At 34.0% G+C, this 24,154-nt stretch overlaps 1 protein-coding gene across 1 annotated transcript in view; it reads right to left on the bottom strand.

The window, feature by feature from the left end:
* ASCC3 (activating signal cointegrator 1 complex subunit 3) overlaps window positions 1-24,154 on the bottom strand; it is a 366,263-nt gene that overhangs the window by 104,729 nt on the left and 237,380 nt on the right. The window contains exons 25-33 of the mRNA XM_032408161.1: window positions 23,177-23,397; window positions 21,045-21,130; window positions 19,482-19,648; window positions 19,227-19,372; window positions 18,980-19,100; window positions 16,600-16,742; window positions 2,978-3,115; window positions 2,779-2,899; window positions 1,476-1,608 (exon numbers count right to left, since the gene is read on the bottom strand). Coding sequence (XP_032264052.1) covers window positions 1,476-1,608; window positions 2,779-2,899; window positions 2,978-3,115; window positions 16,600-16,742; window positions 18,980-19,100; window positions 19,227-19,372; window positions 19,482-19,648; window positions 21,045-21,130; window positions 23,177-23,397 — 1,276 coding nt within the window. The remainder of the gene's footprint in view (window positions 1-1,475; window positions 1,609-2,778; window positions 2,900-2,977; window positions 3,116-16,599; window positions 16,743-18,979; window positions 19,101-19,226; window positions 19,373-19,481; window positions 19,649-21,044; window positions 21,131-23,176; window positions 23,398-24,154) is intronic.

Below are 24,154 nucleotides of genomic sequence, written 5' to 3'. Positions count from 1 at the left end.
ATTACTTGCATAATGTTTTTCATAGTATCTTTTTAATGCCTGTGATCTTTTCATTGCTAATATTATTTTGTTCATTCTTTCTTTCTGTATTTTTGATCAGACTTAAAGGTTTATCGATTTCATTCTTTTCAAAAACCAACTTTTGACTTTTTGATGTTTTTCTAATGTATATTTGGTTTCAGATCTTTGATTTTTGCTCTTATCTTTCTTCTCTTCTCTTTTGAGTTCAATTTGTTAATTTTTCCCCAAATTTTTGAGATGGATATTTAGATTATTCATGCTTTCTTTTAAAACATATATATATCTTATTATATATATTTATATATAATACATATATATTATATATGGATCATAAATTTTCTCTCAGCACAGTGTTAAGTGAATCCATGTTTTTATACTTTCTAAATTAAAAAAATGGAACATGAGCACTTATAATAAAAACTCCAGTAACTATTTACACTATCAATTAGAAACATGTGTTGTCTTTTGCAGTTAGAATACAGTGTATTAAAAAAGACAACAAATAATACATTATATGTTGAAAAAAAAAAAGAAGAAGCTAGCAGGAAGGGAAAAACGAAGCGGGGGAAATCGGAGGGGGAGACGAACCATGAGAGACTATGGACTCTGAGAAACAAACTGAGGGTTCTAGAGGGGAGGGGGGTGGGGGGATTGGTTAGCCAGGTGATGGGTATTAAGGAGGGCACGTTCTGCATGGAGCACTGGGTGTTATATGCAAACAATGAATCATGGAACACTACATCAAAAACTAATGATGTAATGTATGGTGATTAACATAACATAATAAAAAAAAAGACAACAAAAGATAGCAAGTGACAAAAGTTATAAATAAAAAATATATAAATCTGAGGGAGAAAGGCTATTTTCCACTGAGAAAATGAGGGAAGCCTTTGTCAAAGGGGTAGTTTACTGGGCCACGGAGAAGTATGTGATAATTCTGAAATAAGGCAGTAGCCTAAATTATTCATTACAAGTCCCTTTATTTTGGATATTTCTTTATTAACTATAGTACAAAAACGCACATCAAACTAAAACTTTATTAAATGCTTACTATGGGATAGACACTGGTAGAAGCACTATACATTTGATCATTACAAGTAACCTATGAGATAGCTAGTGTTGCTCTTATCTCCACTCTAAAGACAGGTGCACTAAGGCACTGAGGAACCAAGTGACTTGCTGAAGATAAGGAAGCAGTGGAGCTCAGATATGAACCCAGGTTATCTGGCTCCAGAGTTCATGTGATTCAACACTGCATGGCACTGCTTCTTTTAAAAGGTTTTTAAAAAATGAAATTATAATTGAATTCTGTCTTACAGTGATAATTCAGTTTCATTTCAAATAATTCTTTTGAATTAGAGCTTTTACTGATTTTTATCTAATAAAATATCATGAGATAAATATTAACTTGCTATGCCATGAATCCATTTAAATTAATTTATAGCAAAATTTACCTTGACTCTACCGGAAAAGGTTCATAAAGAAATTTTTTGTAAAAATCCTTCTTTATGTCATGAACCAGAATTACAGCTTTGCCTTGGTCATCAAATTGAGGCCTCCCAGCACGCCCCATCATCTGGAGTACATCTATAAAAGAGAGAACAAGAGGTATTCCACAATGTGGCAGATAGCACAAGGTATATTTAGTGATTATAGCATGTTTGACAACACAACAAAATAACAAAGAATACAGAATATTTTAAGAGTGTGCATATTATCTCTGATGCCTACTGTTGAGTTCCCTGATAATTAAATAACCAATTCATTTTGACAGGAAATTGAATCCCCGAAAAGGGTCTCTCTTACTGTTTGTAAGAGTAAGAATGATGTTTCCTTTAGTTAAATGCTTAAAAATGCTGTTTAAGAGTTATTACTAGGGGCCCCTGGGTGGCTCAGTTGGTTAAGCATCTGACTCTTCGTTTTGGTTCAGGTCATGATCTGAGGGTGGTAGGATTGAGGCCCACGTTGGGTTCCACCCTCAGCATAGAGTCTGCTTGAGATTCTCTCCCTTTCCCGCGCCCTTCCCCCTGCTTGTGTGTGCTCTCTCTCAAATAAATAAACAAAATCTTAAGAAAAGAGTTATTACTATTTTAATTAAACAAGAAAAAATAAGACATATATGGGTAAATCTCTTCAGCAGATTAATTTGATTATTTTTCCCCAGGAATCGACCCCATGAGTCCATTTAAGCCTCACCCTCTTCCCACTTATGGTATAAATGTTCTTTCTTTTATACTGCAGGAATCTCTGAGGTAAAAAAGGATTTAGAAATATAGTTTTTACATGTAATCATTGAGTGGAAATACACACAGTACATTTCCCTTTTCAGAACTCACTGACAATGCTTTTATCAAGTTTTAAAATATGTTAAAAGAATGTTCATGGACACATTGAAGCAACAAACCCTTTGTTTCTAGAAGTGCCATGGAAGTATTTCTAGTGAAACAGATTTAAAATTAAACAGTATAATGTTTAACTATAATTTATTAAGTCACTAATAGCTATTAGTCAGTACTTTTTATCTATTTGTGAATTTGAAACCATTAGTTATGCTTTTGATATTTATTAACAAATTAGGTTCATAAAAGTAAATAAAACGGCTCAATACTTTGAACAGTATTTGCACTGGAAACAAAAATTTACAATTTGCTCATCACATATGTTAAATGTGATCAACTCTCTACAATTCCATTCATGCAAATTCAGATTAAGGCTAAAATAGAAGCTTATTGTATCTGTAAATTTAAAAAAAATTACCTGTAATGGGAAAATCCACATAACGTCTTGTTTTTCCATCATAATATTCTGTTCCCTTAATAATTACTAAATGAGCTGGAAAGTTTACACCCCAGGCTAATGTACTTGTAGCAATCAGAACCTAGAAAATAAAATATATTTAACTAAAATATAACTTTTAAAGTTACATTTAAATAACTGTTTATGAAAAATAAAATACCTGAACTTTACAGTTTACGAACAGCTCCTCTACTGTTTTTCGGTCCCTCTCATGTAGTCCAGCATGATGCATTCCTATTCCAAAAGCAAGTGTCAGCTTCAGGTTGGAATCTCTTAGTGTTCCAATGATGTTCTCCATCTGCAAATAGAAGCACAATGACAGGATGTAGGTGAAATTTTCATTCTAAGATTATAATTGACTCGTTTTGTTTTTTGATTCATATACTACATACAACAAAAATATAGGCCTCATCTACAGTTATGATTAAAGTTAAGTTAATTGAAACTAGTTAGTGAGAATGTATATCCTAAATGAATTAAAGTTTAATGTTATCCATTTTATTCTCATGCATGAAGGAAAAAAAATCTGTGGATAAATGGAATATCTCCTTAAATGAGTAACAACTATTAGAAAGGATATAATGTTGCCTAAAATGTTTCAGTGTCTTGTTCATCTTCTGTAATAGAAAAACCTTCCATCTTTTTGGCTCATTGCTAAAAATTTAGAAAATATGGACAAAAAAATTAACGCAAAAAAATCAGTCATAATCCCACTGAACAGTCAGGAATCATTCAAATTTAGGCTTTCTTAACTGAACTTAATGACCCAGGGCAAGTCATATAACCTCTCTGAGCCTCAGCTTCTTTATTTAAAAAATCAAACTGGTATATTTTTGTTTACTTTTCATTTCTTTGATCAACAGTGCAGTTAAATACTTTTCTTTTTCTCTTCTCTTCTTTTCTTTTCTTATGTTAGTCACCATACAGTACTTTTCATATCTACTAACTTTTTTTTGGTAAATTATCTTTTCATTTTTTAAGTGGATATGATAGCTTTTTTTTTTCTTACTGGTTTATAATGGCTTTTTATCAATTAGAGCTATTACTAAGCTATATATGTAGTAAAGTTATTTCATTCCAGCCTCAGTTTAGCTCACTAAGTTTTCATATGTCCAAAGAGTTTCTGAAACTTTTATATTATCTCTGAATATTCTATCACTTTCCATTCTACATGGAAAATACTTAATGCAACACAGATTTTATGGCAACAGAAACAAGTCTTATTTTCTTATAAAACTTACTCCCTGTAAAGAACTAAATAGAAAGCCCAATCTCTTTCTGTTCAATGATACACTCCTACTGGTCCTTAAAGCAGATGATGATACAAGATGCAGTATGGGGATCTTCTTTTTGGACAACTCCATGGGGGGGGAGTAATGTAGAAATCAAGTGGTTTGAGAATATATGAGCAGTTAAATGAATGACATATTTTTGTTATATCTATAGCTTCCCTACCATATTCCAACAGTGAACAACAGTGGAGGATAAACTTGGAAATGGGTACATGTATAATTTTTATATGCCTGAAGACTGAGATAGTATAAATAACCGACACTGTCTTCAGACTTCATTTCTTCTTTTTTCCTTCTACTATTAAGCACCTCTAATATACACAAATATACTTGTAATACATTCATTCTCCTGGTTGTGAAGAAACCAACGAGCAGCTCACAAAAATCTCACAAAAGTTTACCTGGCTGCTGCAGTTTAGTAAAAATGCATAAGACAATATATTCATATATGAAGCACTCCAATTGCTTTCATTCTTACCCATCTTATTTTCAATGGAAAGAAAAATTTTCCAAATTTTTTTATGTGGAAATAAGTTGTTTTTACACTAATAATTCAAAAAATAGGAAGATGAAATTTGGCTTTATAATAGTTCTTAATGTATAAAAAGCATTGCATAGAAACAAAGTAATCTTTTAATCATATACACATCATGTTATTTATCAACTTCCCCCAAACTGAATGCAATATGTAAACAGTTCATTCTGTTTCACACAGTATGGTAACCTGATATTCCTGAATACTCATTTTATAAATTGTTAAGCAAGGATATGGAAATGTATTAACATAAATCCACTTTACCTTTAAAATTAGCAAAGGATAAGTAAGCTGACTACATATGTATGCTATAAAGAAAGGTGCTTGTCTTGTCTCATAAATTATATGTTAGCCATCCTCAAGTGACAGCCTATCATCCATTTTTTTGTTCAATAGTTCACTGCATAAATATCTTCAATTTACACTATCAAGAAACAATTCACTGATATTCTTGCTGTGACAATTAATTTCAGGGAATTTTTTCAGTTTCATAACTTAATAACAGTAATAATTTTATAACTTGTATAATTTATAGTGTTTCATGGCAATGCCAATCATACCCCTCAAAATATACCATTTACTATAGGAAAGCTAAAGAATCCTATGGCAGGAGATTTGGTGAGGCATTAATATCCTGTCCTTCTACAACAGGGAAGCTGTTTCTCATTCTCCTGGCCCCCTCTTTCACATAAATCAATGCATTAAAAAGAACTATTTGCGTATCTGAACTGGCAAAGACCTAAAATCCTCATGAGGACAATTACAAAAAACAACTTCATTTATTACATAGTTACTGTGGATGAATTCTGAGTTATTTGAACATCATAAAAAAGCAAAATTTATAGTAATGGTAGTCATTAAGCATAAGATACTACCAGGACAGCCTGTTTAAGTTTGAAAATATAAACTATTGATTAAATTCTATACACCTTTGATTAAATTACATACTTAGAATGTTTCACCTTGATCATGATGTAATAACAAGCAAAATTTTTGAGAAACTTTGGATAATGAAAGCTTAAAACATGGTAATACATATTATTTGTTGAGTACTTATTATGTGTCAGGCATTGTGCTTAACACTTCACAAAGATTATCACGTTTAGTCCTTTACATAAAATAATATAGCTCTAATGTAACACTCAATTCATTTACACCATCCAGTATATTTCAAATTAAAAGACCCAGCAATCCTGAATACTACAGAGTAGACTCTCAACCCTGGTTCCGTGAGAGATTAAACCTCACAAAAAGTATCTGAATTACATTCTTTTTAGTTTTTCCAAAGATAGCACCATTCTAGATGGTTAGGAGAAAAATTCACTTACTACATGCAATGGATGTCTTAAGACATTAAGGCTTAATTCTTGTTAAGTAAGGCTGCTATAGAATTTTAATAAGAATAATTATGATAATTAAAACATTGATAGAGGAAGTTTTAATTCCATAGGTCATTTCTATTCAATCAACATTTGTTGTAATGTATAGGTATCTTTCCAACAGTCTTTGAAATATGTCTGACTGACTACCTGATAGTTAAACCAAAAAAAATTATTCAGATTATACATAAAAGAAAAACAGATCTATATTCCTCTAAATAGTGGCTTTTTTTTTTTTTTTAGGGTGATGGGGGAGGAGGCACATATGTAAACTGTTGAACCAATTACTTTAACTTAATAGAATTTTTTTTATACTTTAAATTTATTATACTCAAAAGCTTTTGTAGAAATACAGGATTCCATTTAAGTAGATACATTACTCTGTGCCTGAAATACATTCCAGTCAGAATATAATTCAGTGAGTTGATGACAATGCTGGCTCCAAAAGAAAGGAGGAGACCAGATTGGACAAGAATGAGCTAACAGATTGTACAGCCCAATTCTGTCCCTTCGAGTGTGATATATTGTTTCAAGATGCTAAAAACCCATACTTTCTCAAAGCATATCTGTTGTGCTGGTTTTCCCATTTTCACAGAATCCTCATTATCAGAAAACTCTGTACTCTTTTCAAAGCACGTCAGACTCAGACCATATGCCACTGAATAATGCTTATCAATGGTCTAAAATGCTCAATAAAAGATGCAGCATACAGAAGAATAATGAAAGTTACAAAGACTTTTTAAAAACAAAGATAATTAAATATATCACATCTGGTACAGATGTTAAAGTTAAAATATTTCCTTACAATTATCAAGTGTTAATTTCTTAAAATAAACTTCTGTATGATAAACCCCACAGACTGAAGGGGAAAAAACTAAAATGAAAGAAACACTTTAGAACATCCTGCTGATCTACTAAGGGAAAAGAAATTTAAAAGTAATAGTAATTAATTAAAGATAGTAAGTTTCCAATCTTTGCCAACACTCCTCATAATATATTCCTTGCTGTCCTCTCTGAAGCCCAAAACAATGACACCTCAAAATGACTTACCATACTATTAGTATATGTAATTAAACATACGATTACATGTGAATTACATACATAAATGAAATCTAAACAATAACATGTAAATCTTTGCTATGTCTGCTAAATAAACACAATACTATTTTCAGTGTTTCCTTCTTAGCTTGTCCTAATTCTTAATGATAGCAATATCAAAACTGGTTTGTAGGGTGAAATATTAAAGATTTTTCCTTATTAATGTTTCTAACTTAATTCACTATGCTATTGGTAGGAAATCCAAGTCAGTGCTTCATATTTATTCTGGAATATACATTTTATGCTTATTTCCACTTTTGGAGAGTTCAGATTCTAACACATGTTTGGAGAACATGTCCATATATTGAAAAGCTTTTAAAATGCAGATAAAGCTGATGAAAGGGATGTTATAAAATTAATTTGCTAAAGTAGCATAATTTTAAATGAACAAATACTATATTAATATGAATTAAATTTGTGGAGGAACATAAGCAAAATATTATAAAAATAACAGCAAATTTAACCACAGAGATTTCAGCAAAAAAAACATCTATTTATAAGGTATTCAATGTTGCTGTACCATAATGGTAATAACATTTAACACTTATTGAACATTTACCTCTGTTCCAGGCTTGTTCTAAGTATATTACATAACTTAATGCATTTAATACTTACAACAATCCTGTAAGGATAGGATTATTATTATTATTTTTTTATAGATGAAGGGGTAAGGCTCAGAGGCTTAACACCCAACCAAGGTCAAGTAGCTTGTAATGGGCAGTCAGTATTGAACACAAGAGGCCTGGCTCCAGTCCATGTTCTCAACCAAAATACCAACTTCTAATTACCACAGGAATGTGATATACTTAAAATAACTACTTAAAATAATGAAATCATTCATTTGGCTTAAGTCTGGGCCTCGCTGTTTTAGACTGTGTGCAAAAAACAGGTAAGACTTGACATAATGAATTGTGTACCACACTCACAACTGGGGAGCTATGAAGATGATTAGCAAATCTATTTATTCTTCAGTATTTGAGTATTTCCACTCCTATGCCTAAAAATTAAGAATATCTAAAAGTATCTTCTTTTATAAACGAAAATATCACCACTCACGACTGAGAATGGCACAGTTCTTATCGGCTGCCCGTGTTTGATATTGTAGCTACTGACTTTTCTGTCTTTACTGTATATTTCCATCCCTATCAAAACACATATGGGCACTGTGACTTTTCCATGTTCTCTAGTCAGTGTGTTGTCAAAGATTTCAGTTACTGTATGGCAGAGTGAAAAAGCTGGGTCAGCTATCCCGGTTTTGAGTTTCTGAGCTCCATTTATTTCATGCTATTGGGGAAATTACTTAATTCTTTCAAGTTTCAATTTTTGTATCTGTAAAACTGGGATAACAAGAACAACCCTCCCTGAATTCATGATTAAATGACTTAATATAAGCCTTTAATGAACTATATAGTAGTCTATAAATATGTCAATTATTACTAAGCATAAGACCTTTGCCTCTTTCTTCATTAAGACATGCATGATATCAATTATGACAAAATAAAACAGCCTCATGTTTTGTAGCTGCTCTGAATTGCACAACTACTCCATGAGGACCAACTAAGTTCAAATGTCCAATGCTCAGAAAATCTGTGGATAATGTCTGTTTTGTTACTTAATATTTTGTTAGCCTAATAATTTCTCTACTGGTCAGTCACTAAGAGGTCTGAGAACTGATCAAAATAGAAAGCACTTGGGGTGGGACTTTTGTATCATAAGCTAAATCTATTTTGGTTTGATAATAAAACAGATTTTCGAGGTGAAAATGTCGTTACCCTATATTAAATTCAACTTAATTTCTGATTTTCAACAATAAAATCTTTAAAAAAAAAAAAAAAAAGACAATCTCAAATCCATCCTCAAAGCCTGGTACTAACGTCTTACCTATAAGGAAGAGGTCAATAGATAGGTTGAATGAAAAACCAAATGAATCAAAAGAATGATAGAAAACTGCTGTTAGGGGCACCTGGGTGGCTCAGTCAGTTAAGCGTCTGCCTTCGGCTCAGGTCATGATCCCAGGGTCCTGGGATGGAGCCCCGCATCAAGCTCCCTGCTCAGCGGGGAACCTGCTTCTCCCTCTCCTGCTCCCCCTGCTTGTGCTGTGTGTGTGTGTGTGTGTGTGTGTGTGTGTGTGTCAAATAAATAAAATCTTAAAAAAAAAAAAAAAAAAAAGAAAACTGTCATTAGTAGAAACTCTACCAAATTTGAACATGTGGTGATTTTGAGTTGTCAGACATGCTGCCTGCCACGTTCATCCAGGATGTCTGAGTGCTAAATCCCATTGGTGTTTCCCTGCTCCTCTCTCTCAGCTCCCATTAACATTTGAAGTAGTTAAACCCTCCTTCCTTCAGAAAACCCTCTCATCTACAATGTTTTAAGACTTTGCTTACTGACATCACCTTCCCAGTGCCCTTTGCCAGCTCCTCATTTTTGTACCCAAGCTCTACCTTGAGTCTCTCAAGGCCTGGCCCTCTGGTTCTCCACACACTGTCTCAGGCTCTCATGTGCTTACCTGGGTAAAGGCTGCTTCTATGATGATGCTCCCAAGTTCATATGTTCATTTCACATCTCCTGTGGATTTTATAGACTTCCTATATCTAACTGCTCTGAGAGTCTTGGAAATACAAATTAACATCCAAAATAAAACTTTTTTCTTTTTCTTCCCCCCCCCCCCACCCCCTTGGCTCAAATGTCTTTTCCTTCCTCTCCGTCCTCTACTTTCAGCTCTCTTCATTTCAGTAAACGACACCATTATTTACTCAGATGTTTAGAGTCAATAACTGGGGAGTTATTCTTGATTCTTTTCATTTTCTCAACCTCCATGTCTCACCTATCAGAAAGTCCTAGTGAATCTAGGCCAAAACATCTTTCCATTCCCACTGTAACCACTCTAGGTGGCCCCTAGGTCACGACCACCATCATTAATTCCATGCTTAACCTCCACTTCAATCCATTTTCCACTAAGCAGCAAAAGTGATCTTAAAATGCAAATTGAGTATGTAATTTGCCTAGCTTAAAACCTTTTAATTCCCTGAGAGAATTAAAGACCCCCCCCTTAGATATCTGCTTGGTTTGTTTCCTTGCTTCCTTTAGTTCTCTATTCGAAGCTACCCTCATCACAAGGGCATTCTGTACTTCTATCAATGTATAACATTTTACTATTCAGCACCCTCTTTTCTCTTTACCCTGCTTATTTATTTTTCCACATAAATTATCACGATTTGACATATTTGCTTTTTATCTAACCATCTCCATAAGAATGTTAATTCCCAGGGTAGGAACTTTACCTAACATGCAGAAGGAGCTCAACAGATGTTTCTTTAATAAATAAATAAATGACTGTCTTCCCATAGTGCTTAGAATCAAAATCCGAGCTCTGTAACCATGGGTCTAAGGCCTTACATGAGCGGGCTTCTGCCTATCTCTGAAACTTAATTTTTATCATTTTCCTCCTAGCTTATTCTGTTCCAGCTGAGCTGATCTCAGTTCCTTTAACATCCTGTTCCCTTTACCTGAAATGCTATTATCTTCTCTCTGGTGTAGCTAACTTGTTCTTATGCTTTGGTTCTCAGCTTAAACGTTATCTCCTTAAAGAAGTCTTCTCTGACCATTCTATTTAAAGAAGCCCCACATCCCCTTATCATATTTCATTTCTCATTTTTATAGTAATTTTTATAATATTAATATTATTTGCTTCATCATATATATTTTTAAATTTCTATCTAGTTGAGCTCCTTGAGAATTGGCATCAGTTGGCTAACAGAGTGCTTGGTAAAGTTGTAGATATTCAATAAATATGTTACATAAATGAACACTTTACAAATTCTGGTAAGAGCTGCCTATTGACTTAAGTTAGAGGATTACTCTTATGGGTATTTTTGATGTGGGAGACAAAAAATGCCTAACTCTGTGATACCAGGTAATCTTGCACCTGAAGCTACCGATCATGAACTGATGCTACCTGATCTCTCCAGCTATACATGTGGGTGTGCCCGGCTGCAGTCCATCATTAGTAGAAATAAAAGGACCAGATGGAAGAATATTATGAAAGGTAATTCATGAACACTCCACGTGTGTGCCTTTTCCTTCCATTCTATCCCTAATTCAACCCACTGAGGCCCCATGGGGTATTTCTTACGTCAAATTGACTGAAAAAAAAATTACAAGTTACAAATGGCTTTGCATAAGATAGCAGCACCATGTGAAGTACACTGATGTGGTGTCACAGCTCCTTTTGGGGATGACTCTCAAAACAGCTAAGTGTCAAGTATTTCCTTGTCACTTTACTGCAAAGAGATGATGTGAATTGATGCTCCACACTTTGCTCTGTGGCTATGGGTTAGTCAAAGGGTCAGGAGCTTGACAAGAGTGCTACTGGAAGGCAGATGGCAAGAAAGGCACAAGTTTTATGTGGATGAAATTTTGGAATGGTCCCAGAATAGACTACCTATATCCCATTAAGATGTTTACCAAAAAGTTAACAGCAGTGTGGACAATGCTATTAACAGTCAAGTGGGGAAAATGACCACTTCTAAGGATACCAGGCAGTCTCCCTCCCAGATTCCAGTGTTTTGTGCAGTGGGGTTCATATACTAAGTGGTGCCATGGTGGAAGAGATGAAAACTATGCACAGGCTAAACATGGACTTCCATTTCCTCAGGCAGACCCAGCTATTATGCCACCAGTGCAAACATCCCTAGGCCCATTATAAAGTACCTTGCCCAGGGCACCAGATAGCTAACTGGTAGTAAGAAGATTATACTGGATCCTTGCTATCACAGAGGGGATGTCTATTTGGGATGATGTCTAGAATGGACACTTTGGATTTTGATTCTCTTTCCTGCCTATTGAGTGCTGCCAGTAGCCTCAATTGTAGGATTACTGAACACTTTATACATCATCTAATATCTCGTATGATAATGTTTCTGACTGAGGAACTTGCTTTATAGAGAAAGATTAAGGCAATGGAACCATGGGATCCACTGGTCTTATTGCATCCCTCATTACCCAGAAAGAGCTGGCTTTATAGATGAATGACTCAGAGTGGCAGCTAAAAGACATTGCTTTGGCAAGGTTGGGGTGCTCTCTTGTAAAATGAGGTATATGCTCTGAAGTAGTAATCATTAAATGATACTATTCCTCTCATTGCCAGAAGATACAGTAGTCAATATGTGCAAATGTTTTTTTGCAGTCACAGCTAATAAACCATTTGGAAAATTTTTGTTTCCCTTCCCTATAAATCTAGCTGTGTTAGTTTGGAGGCTTAACATCCAAGGGATTTAACAATTTACTTAGAAGCTGAAATAGCCACATCTCTCATTGTATGGGGTAAACAAGCAAAATGTAGTCATAGTGTAGTTTAGGTAACCAATCCTGATAAAGAAATTGGGTTATTGCTACACAATAAGGGGAGGGAAAATTTGGATAGACCCTAGAGAAATCTTCTCACACTATTGTATCCACTTGAAAAACTAATCAAAAACTTTTAAAGCCTTATATAGTAAGCATATATAAAAAGCCAATTTCCAACGTCTCAGGAATGTGGGTTTTGGTTACTACAATGGATAAAGAGTCTTAATTAGCTTAGAGGCTGCTTGAAGAAGTGTGCAGGTGATGGATGGTAGAGAAAATAAATCACAATGTGTTTGGCTCCCCGACCAAATATGTTTGGACCTGTGTTGCAAAAAAATACTGTGATCTCTACCTTTGCTATCTCATATATGCTCTAAGCGTATTTTAACTAACACATTTTATATATTTTAACTAATTGAAATGAATAATGTATTGGTTGTGGGTAACTTTATATTTTAGCCCACCGGCTGGAGAATATTGAAATGGGATGGCAAAAGAACCAGAGTGACTGGATTTAACCAGCCAACAGACTGTGAAAGATTATCTACAGACAGCCAGGGCCTCGGTATCTCCTCAGAGGTCAGAGAGGGGAAGATACTCCCTATTCCTGCTGCATGCTTGACAGTGAAGCTCAGGCATTCCAGTGTTTCTGTCTTGGATTTGAAGGTTGAGAGGGTAATGTAAAAATCCAACCACAGTTTGAGGTTAATGGTGGAAGCAGTGGTTATCAAACTGAGAATCCAAGCGACATGGCAGCATATGCCCACAAACTTTTGAAATCATTTCCTGATGAGAAATATGGAAGGGTATTACTTTTGGGGTTTCCCCATGCTGCAGTATGATTTCACATCAATGATACACTTGAAGGGGTGGTCCTGCTTCCTAGTACTTTGAAGATTTACTGGATTAAGAAGATAGATGGATAACTTTTTTTTTTTTTTTTTTTTTTTGCCTTTGCTGACCCACCCACCTAACCTACCTGGTCCTGCCGCAGAACACCAATCTGAAACTGTGCAAGAAGCAGCAACAGGAATTGTCACTAAGCTTCTAGTCTATACTACTATGGAAAGTAATTCTCATAAAGATTAAAGTGTTAAAAAAGTCCTATTTTAAGGTAATTAGGGGATTCAACAACTGAAACACCTGCTTTATTGGTATAATCAGATTGAAATGGCATAGCAATCAGTTGCAAAACCTCTGACATTTTGATTTTAAAGGTGTTGACTTTTAGAGGAAAGACTGAAACAAAACCTGGATTGTCTTATTATTGCAATGGTCTTGGTGAAACACAATGTCCGGAAATGACATAATTTCTAGCTGTCTTATTTTAGCAGTGAAAAATCTACAAAATAGCAGAAACCATGCTAAGTAAATTCTACGGTTTCTAATGAGCCTTGGTGATAAATTTTTGTGCTGAGAAAAAAAAAATACAAAACAGAGAAGTAATTCTACACAATGGCTGAGCTGACCACAGTTTCTTAGGTCTCATACATTAAAATAAAAAAAAAAATAGTAAGTGTACTATAGCTGGGAAGAGGACATGAGGTTCACATTTAAGGTTAATATGAGTCACATACGTGCAAAATGCACAGCCATGCACACACACACATATGCATTTTGAACAAACATCTCAAAATGTATTCAATAGGTATGTACTTTGTACCTTGACTTCAAAGAAAAGTGTCCATTTGGAACATTTTTAGGGATAAGACACAAGAGAAAATATATTAAGCCTAGACAGATGCTGCACATAAACTGTTAATATTCCATACATGTATTTTTCACCATTTGCTTCCTAAGTTCAAGATACTGTTAGACACAACAGGGTGACTCTTTTGAACATACTAGCTGAGTAACTGAATAAATGGACAAGAAACTTTTTGACAGAATTATTTTGATCTTAAATAAAGATTTAGTATACACAAACAGCATTAAGGAAGTAATGATGAAACTTGAAAGGTAACATGATAGCAGTCACTCTACTTAAAGGAGTCATGTGATACCTTTTATAGGAAACTAATATTGGGGTCTGCTACTTATCAGTGAATAAGGTCACCTACAGGCCTATACAAGAACATTTCGAATTATTAGTTAACTAGTATTAGTTAACACACAAATGTAATAGATACGGTATCGTCCAACTGGTCCACTAATCCTAAATGACTCATGAGAAGTGGAAAGGGAAAATATGCCAAGTGCTGAGACTGGACACTAGTGGGTTAGAAACACTGTTTTGACTCTTCTTCTTCAGGCTGCAGGAGATGAGAAAGGGGAGATATGGAGAGAGAAGGGAGACAATGCAACAATTTTATTACTGATTTCATCTACTTTTTCATCATAATTCCAATGACAAAAATATTTCTAAAAAATGAGAAAAGTACAAGAAAGGAAAATCACTATCTATAAATCTATGGAGGGAAAGAGGAATATCTACCTTCAGAAGTAGTAGAAAGAATCACAAAGAATGATATCAACTATCACACAAAATGCAAAAACTTCTTTTTTTTCTTTTTTAAGAGAGAGAGAGAGAGAGAGAGTGCAAGCAGGGAAGGGAGGGCTGAGGGAGAGAGAGAATCTCAAGAAGGCTCCACACCCAGCCACCCAGCCTAGTGAGGAGCCTGACGTGCAGGGCTTCATCTCACGGCCCTGAGATCATGACCTGAGCCAAAATCAAGAGTCAGACACTCAACCGGCTGAGCCACCTAGGTGCCCCAAAATGCAAAAACTTTTTTTTTTTTTAAAAGATTTATTTATTTATTTTAGAGGGCGAGAGAGAGAGAGAGAGAGAGAGAGAGAGAGAGAGAGTTGGGAGGGAGAGCAGAGGGAGAGGGAGAGAGACACTCAAGTATACTCCGAGCTGAGCGCAGAGCCTGGCCTGGGACTTGATCTCACGATCTTGAGATCACAACCTGACCTGAAACCAAGAGTCAGATGCTTAACTGACTGTGCCACCCAGGCACCCCAAAATGCAAAAACTTCTATTTGTAAAAAGCTACTAAGACAAAAAGACATCCAAGGAATTAGCAAAATTAACTAATAAAAGCAGACAAGAGATTAATATGTGTGTATATGTATACAGTAATAAATATTTATGGAAAAAAGTGATATATGAAATTTCAGGGGTGTGTGTGTATGTGTGTTTTAATTTGCTAGGGCTCTCACACAAATCTATAAGAAAAATGCTGTGCTGCAAAAGATAAAAGTCCAAAGGAATGAACAGACAAAAAAAGAAAAAAAGACAACCAACAGTAAACAAATATATGAAAAAAAGTTCAATCACACAAAAATCAAGATGTACATTAAAATAATAAGGAATATTTTACTTGTAATATATCGATAAATTACAACAAATGAGGGTGTAGTAAAATTGTTATTTTACTCTCATATACTGCTGACAATACATGTATCAGTGGGAGAACATCAACTGGTACAACCCTTTTGGAAAATAATTAGCAGTGTATATGAAAAGCTATAAAAATATCCATATTATTTGACCCATTAATTTTAAATTTATACTGAAGAAATAAGTCTAAATAAAGAAAAACCTATAATAATAAGGATGTATGGTTATTTATTTAATGGGATAGCCACATAATAGACTATAATTGCGTAGACAAAAAAAATTATAGTTGCTTCCAATTATAATGATGGTTACTACTTGGTTAAAGGATAGGTTAATAAAAATATTAAAAATAAAAAAACAGATTTTTAATTTTTACATTTAGTGTTTTCTAGATTTTTGAAAATGGTCATTTATTATATATTCTATAGAAAGTTAATTTTGCAAAATTGATTCTAAGTTCCATTGAGGGCAGTGAACACTCCAATAGAAAAACAAATATGATTATAATATACATAGGTGATGATGTTAAAGGGAAGAGATATAGAAATAAACATGGATATAAAAGTAAATATTTACCAGGAACACAGTAGAAGAAAATACATCAAAATATTAATAGTGTTAAGGTGGCAGTATTATGCATTTCCTACTTTTTCCCTAAATTTCTGTAACGTTATACTAAATTTTGTATAGATTAGAACTAAACATCATTAAATATGTAATTTCCATTATATTAAATACAAACTAATTTGACATGTATAAGAAATAGAAATAAAATAGATTGCTTACCTCTCTTTCATCCATATTCAACCACTGCTTTGGATCTTCTTCAGTAGCCAGAAAGGCTATCAATTCCAAAGCAGTAAGACGAGTTTGACGTCTTGATGAGACAAATATCAAGACAGGTTTGGCTGGAGAATGGCTTCTAATTGCTATTGAAAAGTTGTGGAAAATAAAAGGGTAAGCTACTTATACCAGAATCTGCATGTCATTAGGATATCAAATGGATGCATGAAACTTAATGTAATTGATTTAAGTGAATTCTTAATTTGGTCATGAAATTCAGCATTGTTTGTGGTATGACTTGGACCCAACAGCATATTAGAGAAATGGTAGGAAAGGAAAGGTAGCTGAACCCACCTTGGGGAGTACATTGCCTGGGCAGGGGAAATTTAACTGTGTCAGGTCTCAGTTCTATTCTGAGCTCCTGAGGAAGGTGACACTTATAAAAGCTGCGACCCTCTAGCAACAGCTGTAAACGAATACTCAATCTAAGGTTCAGTTTTCAGAGTTGTGTTTCTGCTCGCCTAAGCAATGATATTACAGACTTAATTGGTCCTGGAGTCTCGGGGAGAGAGTCAAGTCCTGCAGAGTGAAGAAAACTCTGTTAAGAAAAGCCACAATAAAATTCCTTTTATTGTTGTCAGTATCAGTCGATGGAATAATTGAGAGTTTGTATCAATAAACTAGTCAGAGATATGTCAAACGAAGGTTTTCTGTTTTCCTGAAACACGTGTAAGGTTTCAAGTGTAAAGATAAGAGAATGTGGAAGAGAGCTGAAGAGAATACCATGCCTGAATCTATATGTGACTGATGGCACATGGAAGGTAGACACACAGAAGAGGAAATGAATGGTTTGAAACCTGAGTAATAAGACTGAAAGAAAAAATTACCTAGAGAGCCACATAAATCATGTGACCTAACTGGAAACAAGATTTCTTTACTGCACATTGGCTCCAAAATGCTGATAAGATGGTACAAGTAAAATTTATCCTTATGTGTACATAGGTCTCTTAAAACAGAGATATTTAAACGTTTTATATAAAAAGTTCAACCTTCTTGTAATTTCTTGTTTGAAATGTGAGCTGCAGAATTTCTTCTTATGGGTTAAGAAACAAGGTTTATAACAAAAATGTTGATATGACCTTGACTACATTTATGCCCTAAGAGTGAGAAGTGAAGCTATCATAAAATCATATTTCTAAACTCAAAGAAATATAGTGAGACACTACAAGTATAATAAATAGTTTGTAAGGACAGCTACTGTACTGATATATCTAGAGAAGTGTAAGTATTTCAGTTATTTACTATTGATTTATAGAACACAAAATGCTTCATTTCAATCACTGGTATGCAACTGGCCATTCCTTAAATAAATATAAGCAATCACAACAATACATACCATGAAAAATAAACTCATTTATGCTATTTCTCACTCACAGTTTATCTGAATCTTACAGAATATAAATGGTAATGCTTTGATAAATCATACTAGAAATATAATGTTTAAAATACACATATTAGTACAATATTGGTATCTTTTGTACACATAATCGTGAATGAATCTGTCTCTTTTTTAAACCTCAACATTTAATGGATTTTTGCTGCTGCAAGAACAGGTGTGGCTGAACAGCTCACGGCAGATTTATTGTTCATTAGTGATTTTATACAATGCTTCTGTGGAGGTGTAAATAATCCGAACTGCCAAGATTGGTCTCTAGTTCACAATCAATACTTTGCTTCTGTCATAAGGCTAATTACAGCAGCTAAAAAGTCACCTCACAACTGTCACCTCACAATCAACAGCAGTTCACATTAGAGAATTTATTTTGGAGGTTATTTTTAATTGATATAATAAATATTCCTTATGCAGCCTAAACAAAACATGTTTCAATAAAATAGGAGTGTTATTCTTAAATCTTTCTTGCTTGCCTAATTTGTTAGAAAGGGAAAACCAAAAAATAAAACAAAACACAAAAACAGAAGCACTGTAAAAAAAAAAAAAAAAAAGTACTGAAATTTGTAAGTCTTATGGTTTCTGGTAAAGATTAAGATTATGAGATATTTTTTACACTTAGAGCTCCTATTTATCATTTGTTCAAGCTACTACCATAAGAAAATAACTTAATAGATTAAGAATGATTTAATTAATTACTTTTAAAAAATACATTTTTTTCTCTACTTCCAAGACAGTATCATCTATGAAATCTCTCCAATTTTCAATAGTTAATTCAGCATACATTTTTATGCCTTAACAGCTGAGGCATAACCTACATTTGTAGAAGTTGGAGCAGTACCACCCATTCAAAGAAATCCAAATTATCTGGAATGCATTTAAAGGCTACCACACAAAATGGCTGCTATTTCATTCCAAGGATCTGAAGCTTACCTTGAAATGTAGGCTTATTCATACTAGCCATACGAGGACAGTAATGTTGACCTGGGAAGCCCTGAATGTGAACTTCCAGTGGAACTGGACGTACTGATGGTCGGAAGTTGAACAAGCCCATCTAGAGTAAAAACGAGAAAGAAATCATTTTCAGTTTTTATATTTAAGTTTATAATGTTATAGTGCCTCTTTAATACAGCCACCTAAGCCGCAGTATTAAATGCTTATTTATCAATCTTCCACATACCTGATGAATATTGAGCCAGTCAGCAAGGTCTCTGGCATTAGCTAACGCGGTAGATAGTCCAACTATTCTCACAGGCTTTTCTGTGTGCGAGGAGATGAAATTTGTTCGAGATACAATGACTTCTAGAACAGGGCCTCTTTCCTCCCCTAGGAAATAGGAATAATACATGTTAATCATTTAACAGGTCCTGATACCAGCTGCTGCACATTTCAGAGTCAAAATGTGTAAACTGGTATCACATAGCATGGTACCCACCGAGCAGATGGATCTCATCGATGATGAGAATAGTGACTTGCTTCACATAGTTCCTATTCTGCCAGCTTCTACTGACTCCATCCCACTTCTCTGGTGTTGTGACGATAAGGTCAGCCTTAGCAATGGATTTCATATCGGGAGTCACATCCCCGGTTAGTTCAATAACTCTGGAAAGGAAGAAAAACGACTCCTTTCTCAGATAACACATGACCTTGGAAAGGCAAAAATACCTTTCAAAATAAAATTTTATAATGTTTAACCCTACTTTATCTCCCTTTGATTTCTGAAAGTTTCTGTGAGTCCAAAATACGTTTCTTAAGAATTCTAAGAGAATGTATAAATTCAAATCACTGATAATCTAACTTTTATGCAGATATGTGAAGGTGTCAAACTTTGCTGTGATTATGCTTACGAAGTCTCTGCCCTATGTGTTTTTATAGAGTTGAACTCATACTTCCTTCTCCATAGGTTGGAATAAACACCTTTCTAATTACGGGTAAGTGTTAACTTATTAAGACAAAAAGAGGCATTCATTAAGAATATAATTATGTGTAAGCTTCATTTCTCTTTTCTATAGATATTATAGGCAAATTCAAACATAATAGGACATAAATAACATATGCTGAGGCACATATGTGCTGCCTCATTCTAAGAAGACCCCAGTTTTACAGAGAGGAAGAGGGTCTGGAGGCCAACTCTAAATTTCAGGGAACCCCTAAATAATTTTTCCATCTGTCTTAATCCTCAAAAAACAAAAAGAGGCAAGATTAGTTCCCCCAAGTATAGTGTTCCCAAAGCTTTTGCTTATTTTTATTCATTTTTTATTTTTACATTTTATTATTTTGAATATGTACTATATTCAAGTGTGGTGAACAGTCTCTGTAACGTGTCTATCTTCCAATCACCTGGTTCTTGTTCTAAAGCAACCACATATTTATATTCTTTACCTTTTAAAAAAAAATAAATGATAGCATGCTTTACTTAAAAACATTTTCTGTAGTATCTCTGGAGATCATTCCTTCAGTATATAAAAAGTTCATTCTTTATAGAATGACAGAATATTTTGCTTGTGTAAATGTACCACAATTTATTTAGCCATGTTCTATTGGGCACTCAGGTTACCAGCAATCTTGCTATTAAAAACAATGTCACAATGAATAAATAACCTTGGGCAATACTAAAATACCTTTTTAAAAGTCAGGTTCTTTAAATGGATTTCTATTTTTCTGTAAATTGTTTACATGCAAAACATGTACTGGGAGTTACTCTGAATGGTATGAAAGAAAAATTAAGAGATAAAACTTACTTTTCTTTTGTTTTAGAATTTAAAAATTTTGAGAAAATTATCTTCCCAAAAGTATTCATATTAAATAATTTAAGGACTTTCATTTTTCAATATTAAAACAATGGGAATTTGATAACATTTTAACACTAAGTACAATACCTTTAAATAAAAGACTATGAAAATCACTGTAAAAGCATTCAACAGGTTTATGCAAATCTTTTATTTGTTGGTCCTTTTAGATTATTCAAAGCATATCTTCTGAAAAAGCAAGAACTTACTTTTTGCCAAGTTTTTCTTCTATTCTAACTTTCCAATCATCCATTCTTTCACGTACCAGAGCTTTTAAGGGTGCAATATATACTGCCTGAAAGGGGAGGGGAGGGTAAAAAGATCTCATGAAAATAGTGACATCATTTTCAAATAAAGGCAAACTCCATCTACATCTGACAGTGTGGTTTAAAAATGTATCTTTTATTTTTAAGTTTTAAATTAATGGGAAAAGTCATTAATTTGCTCAAACTACCTTTATCCAAAGTAGGATAGAAATATAATACATCATAAAAATCTTGACATAGAAAATTTTAAATATTAAAAAAAACACTGAAGGTATTTCCTTTAGGTATTTTATATTCTGATGAAAATGAAAGTTTTTCCTGGTATTATGATCAAGAATTATCTGAATTTAACTCTTCCATGAAAAAAGTTACTACTTTTGAAATTCTAAAGAGAGATAAATATGGTTGTTTAAACTTATTGCAGATTTTATGGAAGATAACAGTCACACATTTTAGGTATTCTACCTTTTTTTATAACAACAACAATTGGTCTTTAATAATCCAAACTTATATACAGATTGTTTAGTAAAAAAAAATTCTTTCCTTTATAAAATGTTTCAAATTTAGAGTAGAGCTCTACTGTTGTATTAACATGTCTTATAATGGATCGATAACCACAAACTAGACTGAGAAGTAGGAAAACTTCAAGTTAAGCAGGGAAGCAAAGCCACTAATTGAAAATCACTGAAAAAGAAGTTAAAACATTTTTAAAATAATAAATGATAAGGAAAATACCATATAATTCCAATCACAGTGTATGAATTAGCTTTCTTGAAAAATAATACTTCTAAACTATGAGTATGTACTTCACATTTCAAGAAAGCATAAAATCAATACTTATTTGACTCACCATGTTATTTTCCATCAATAATATGGCCATTTGCAGAAATGTGGAATAAAAACTGCCTCTGTATTTCATGTGTATAATCAAACTGTATTTGTTAAAGTATTAGCATTTCTTTTATAGCAAAAAGATTTGATTACAAGTCATTATTTATCTTATAAATATGGCTATGAATTATGCATCTCACAATGAGGAAAGGACATGTGGGAACCGACATGTACATTAAAAACCTAACTAGAGGACTCCAAAGTTTAAGATAAAATTTTTTCTGGCCAGTTATTCTTTGGTTGTTTTTGGAAGGATATGTACCAAAATTTTATTTTAATTAATTAATTAATTAATTTTTATTATGTTATGTTAGTCACCATACAGTACTTCATTAGTTTTTGATGTAGTGTTCCATGATTCATTGTTTGAGTATAACACCCAGTGCTCCTTGCAATATGTGCCCTCTTTAATACCCAACACCGGGCTAACCCATTCCCCCACCTCCCTCCCCTCTAAAACCCTCAGTTTGTTTCCTGGAGTCCACAGTCTCTCATGGTTCATCTCCCCCTCTGATTTCTCCCCTTTCATTTTTCTCTTCCTTTTCCTAATGTCCTCTATGCTATTCCTTATGTTAACACATGTAAGTGAAACCATATGATAATTGTCTTTCTCTGCTTGAGTTATTTCACTTAGCATAATCCCCTCCAGTTCCATCCATGTCGATGCAAATAGTGGGTATTCATCCTTTCTGATGGCTGAATAATAGTCCATTGTATATATGGACCACATCTTCTTTATCCATTCGTCTGTTGAAGGGCATCTCAGCTCCTTCCACAGTTTGGCTATTGTGGACATTGCTGCTATGAACATTGGGGTGCATGTGCCCCTTCTTTTCACTACATCTGAATCTTTGGGGTAAATACCCAGTAGTGCAATTGCTGGGTCATAGGGTAGCTCTATTTTTAACTTTTTGAGGAACCTCCATACTGTTTTCCAAAGTGACTGTTGCAGCTTGCATTCCCACCAACATTGTAAGAGAGTTTCCCTTTCTCCACATCCTCTCCAACATCTGTTGTTTCCTCTGGCCAGTTATTCTAATACTGATCTGGTCCCACCAGAAAATTCACTAAGAGAGTGACAAATCTACTCATTGAGTCCTGCTGTGTGTTTAGAACTGGCTAGTTTACAGATTATGAACTGTGTTTTCTAATTTACTGTAAGCATATGATTCCTTCAAACAGACCTTTGACGTAGGGTATTTGTTGAAGACTCTGAAAATGGCTAATTCGGCAGCAACAGTCTTTCCTGATCCAGTAGGTGCTCCAAGTAGGACATTACAGTCTGTGTGATACAGTGTATGAAATATTTGTGTCTGCACAGGGTTAAAGTGGCTAAAGTTGTACAATGCTTCATATGCTTCACATCCCAAAGCTGTGACTGGTAAAGGCTGAAGATCCAGTAATTCTGAAAAGATGAAACAGGTACTGCCATAACTGTAAAAAATGCACAATACTAAACACTCTCTCAGGAATAAATTATAACAATCCTTAATTCATTGGAGGGGGGGAAAAGGCTTAACATAAATTTTTATATACTAGTTACAGATCTTTTTTTCTCCCTGTCACACATTTATAATATTGACATATTGGACACTTTTCTGGGAGAGTTCCCCATATACTAACTCTAATACCACTACATGGCTCTTTTCCAATCAGGAAAATAATTTGAATGACTGGTATATGAAAATATGCGTGGTGTAGAAGAAAATTAAATCTACCCCAATCTGTAGAAAAAGGAAAACCATCTGTAGACTGCAGTACTACAATGGTTATCAATAATAAATTTCCTTTGATCTGTTAGAAAACTGACCAAACCAGAATGGTTGAGGGAGCTATTGGTTTAGTCAATATAAACTAAAATAAACTTAAAATAATTACAGGAAGAAACTTAGGTGGGAGTTTCAAATCAGAGAATGTATGGGTAAAAAAGAACTGCACTGAGAAAACATTGAAAGAAACAAATTTAGTTGTATCTCATTATATAAACTAGAGGTCTAGGAGATTAGACAGTTAAAATTATTTAGAGAAATGAAGTTATATACTCCTGAACTTGACAGACACTGTATTTTCCCATAACCCAGAAAAGTATCAGTTAGAAAACTGGAAGGCAACTAACTTTACTCTCAGGATTCTTTCATGGAGGATAATTCTACCCATCTGAA

Source organism: Phoca vitulina, unplaced genomic scaffold (assembly GCF_004348235.1).
Source record: "Phoca vitulina isolate PV1807 unplaced genomic scaffold, GSC_HSeal_1.0 scaffold9, whole genome shotgun sequence".
NCBI classification, from domain to species: domain Eukaryota; kingdom Metazoa; phylum Chordata; class Mammalia; order Carnivora; family Phocidae; genus Phoca; species Phoca vitulina.
This window is presented reverse-complemented; position numbering and strand designations above follow the sequence as displayed.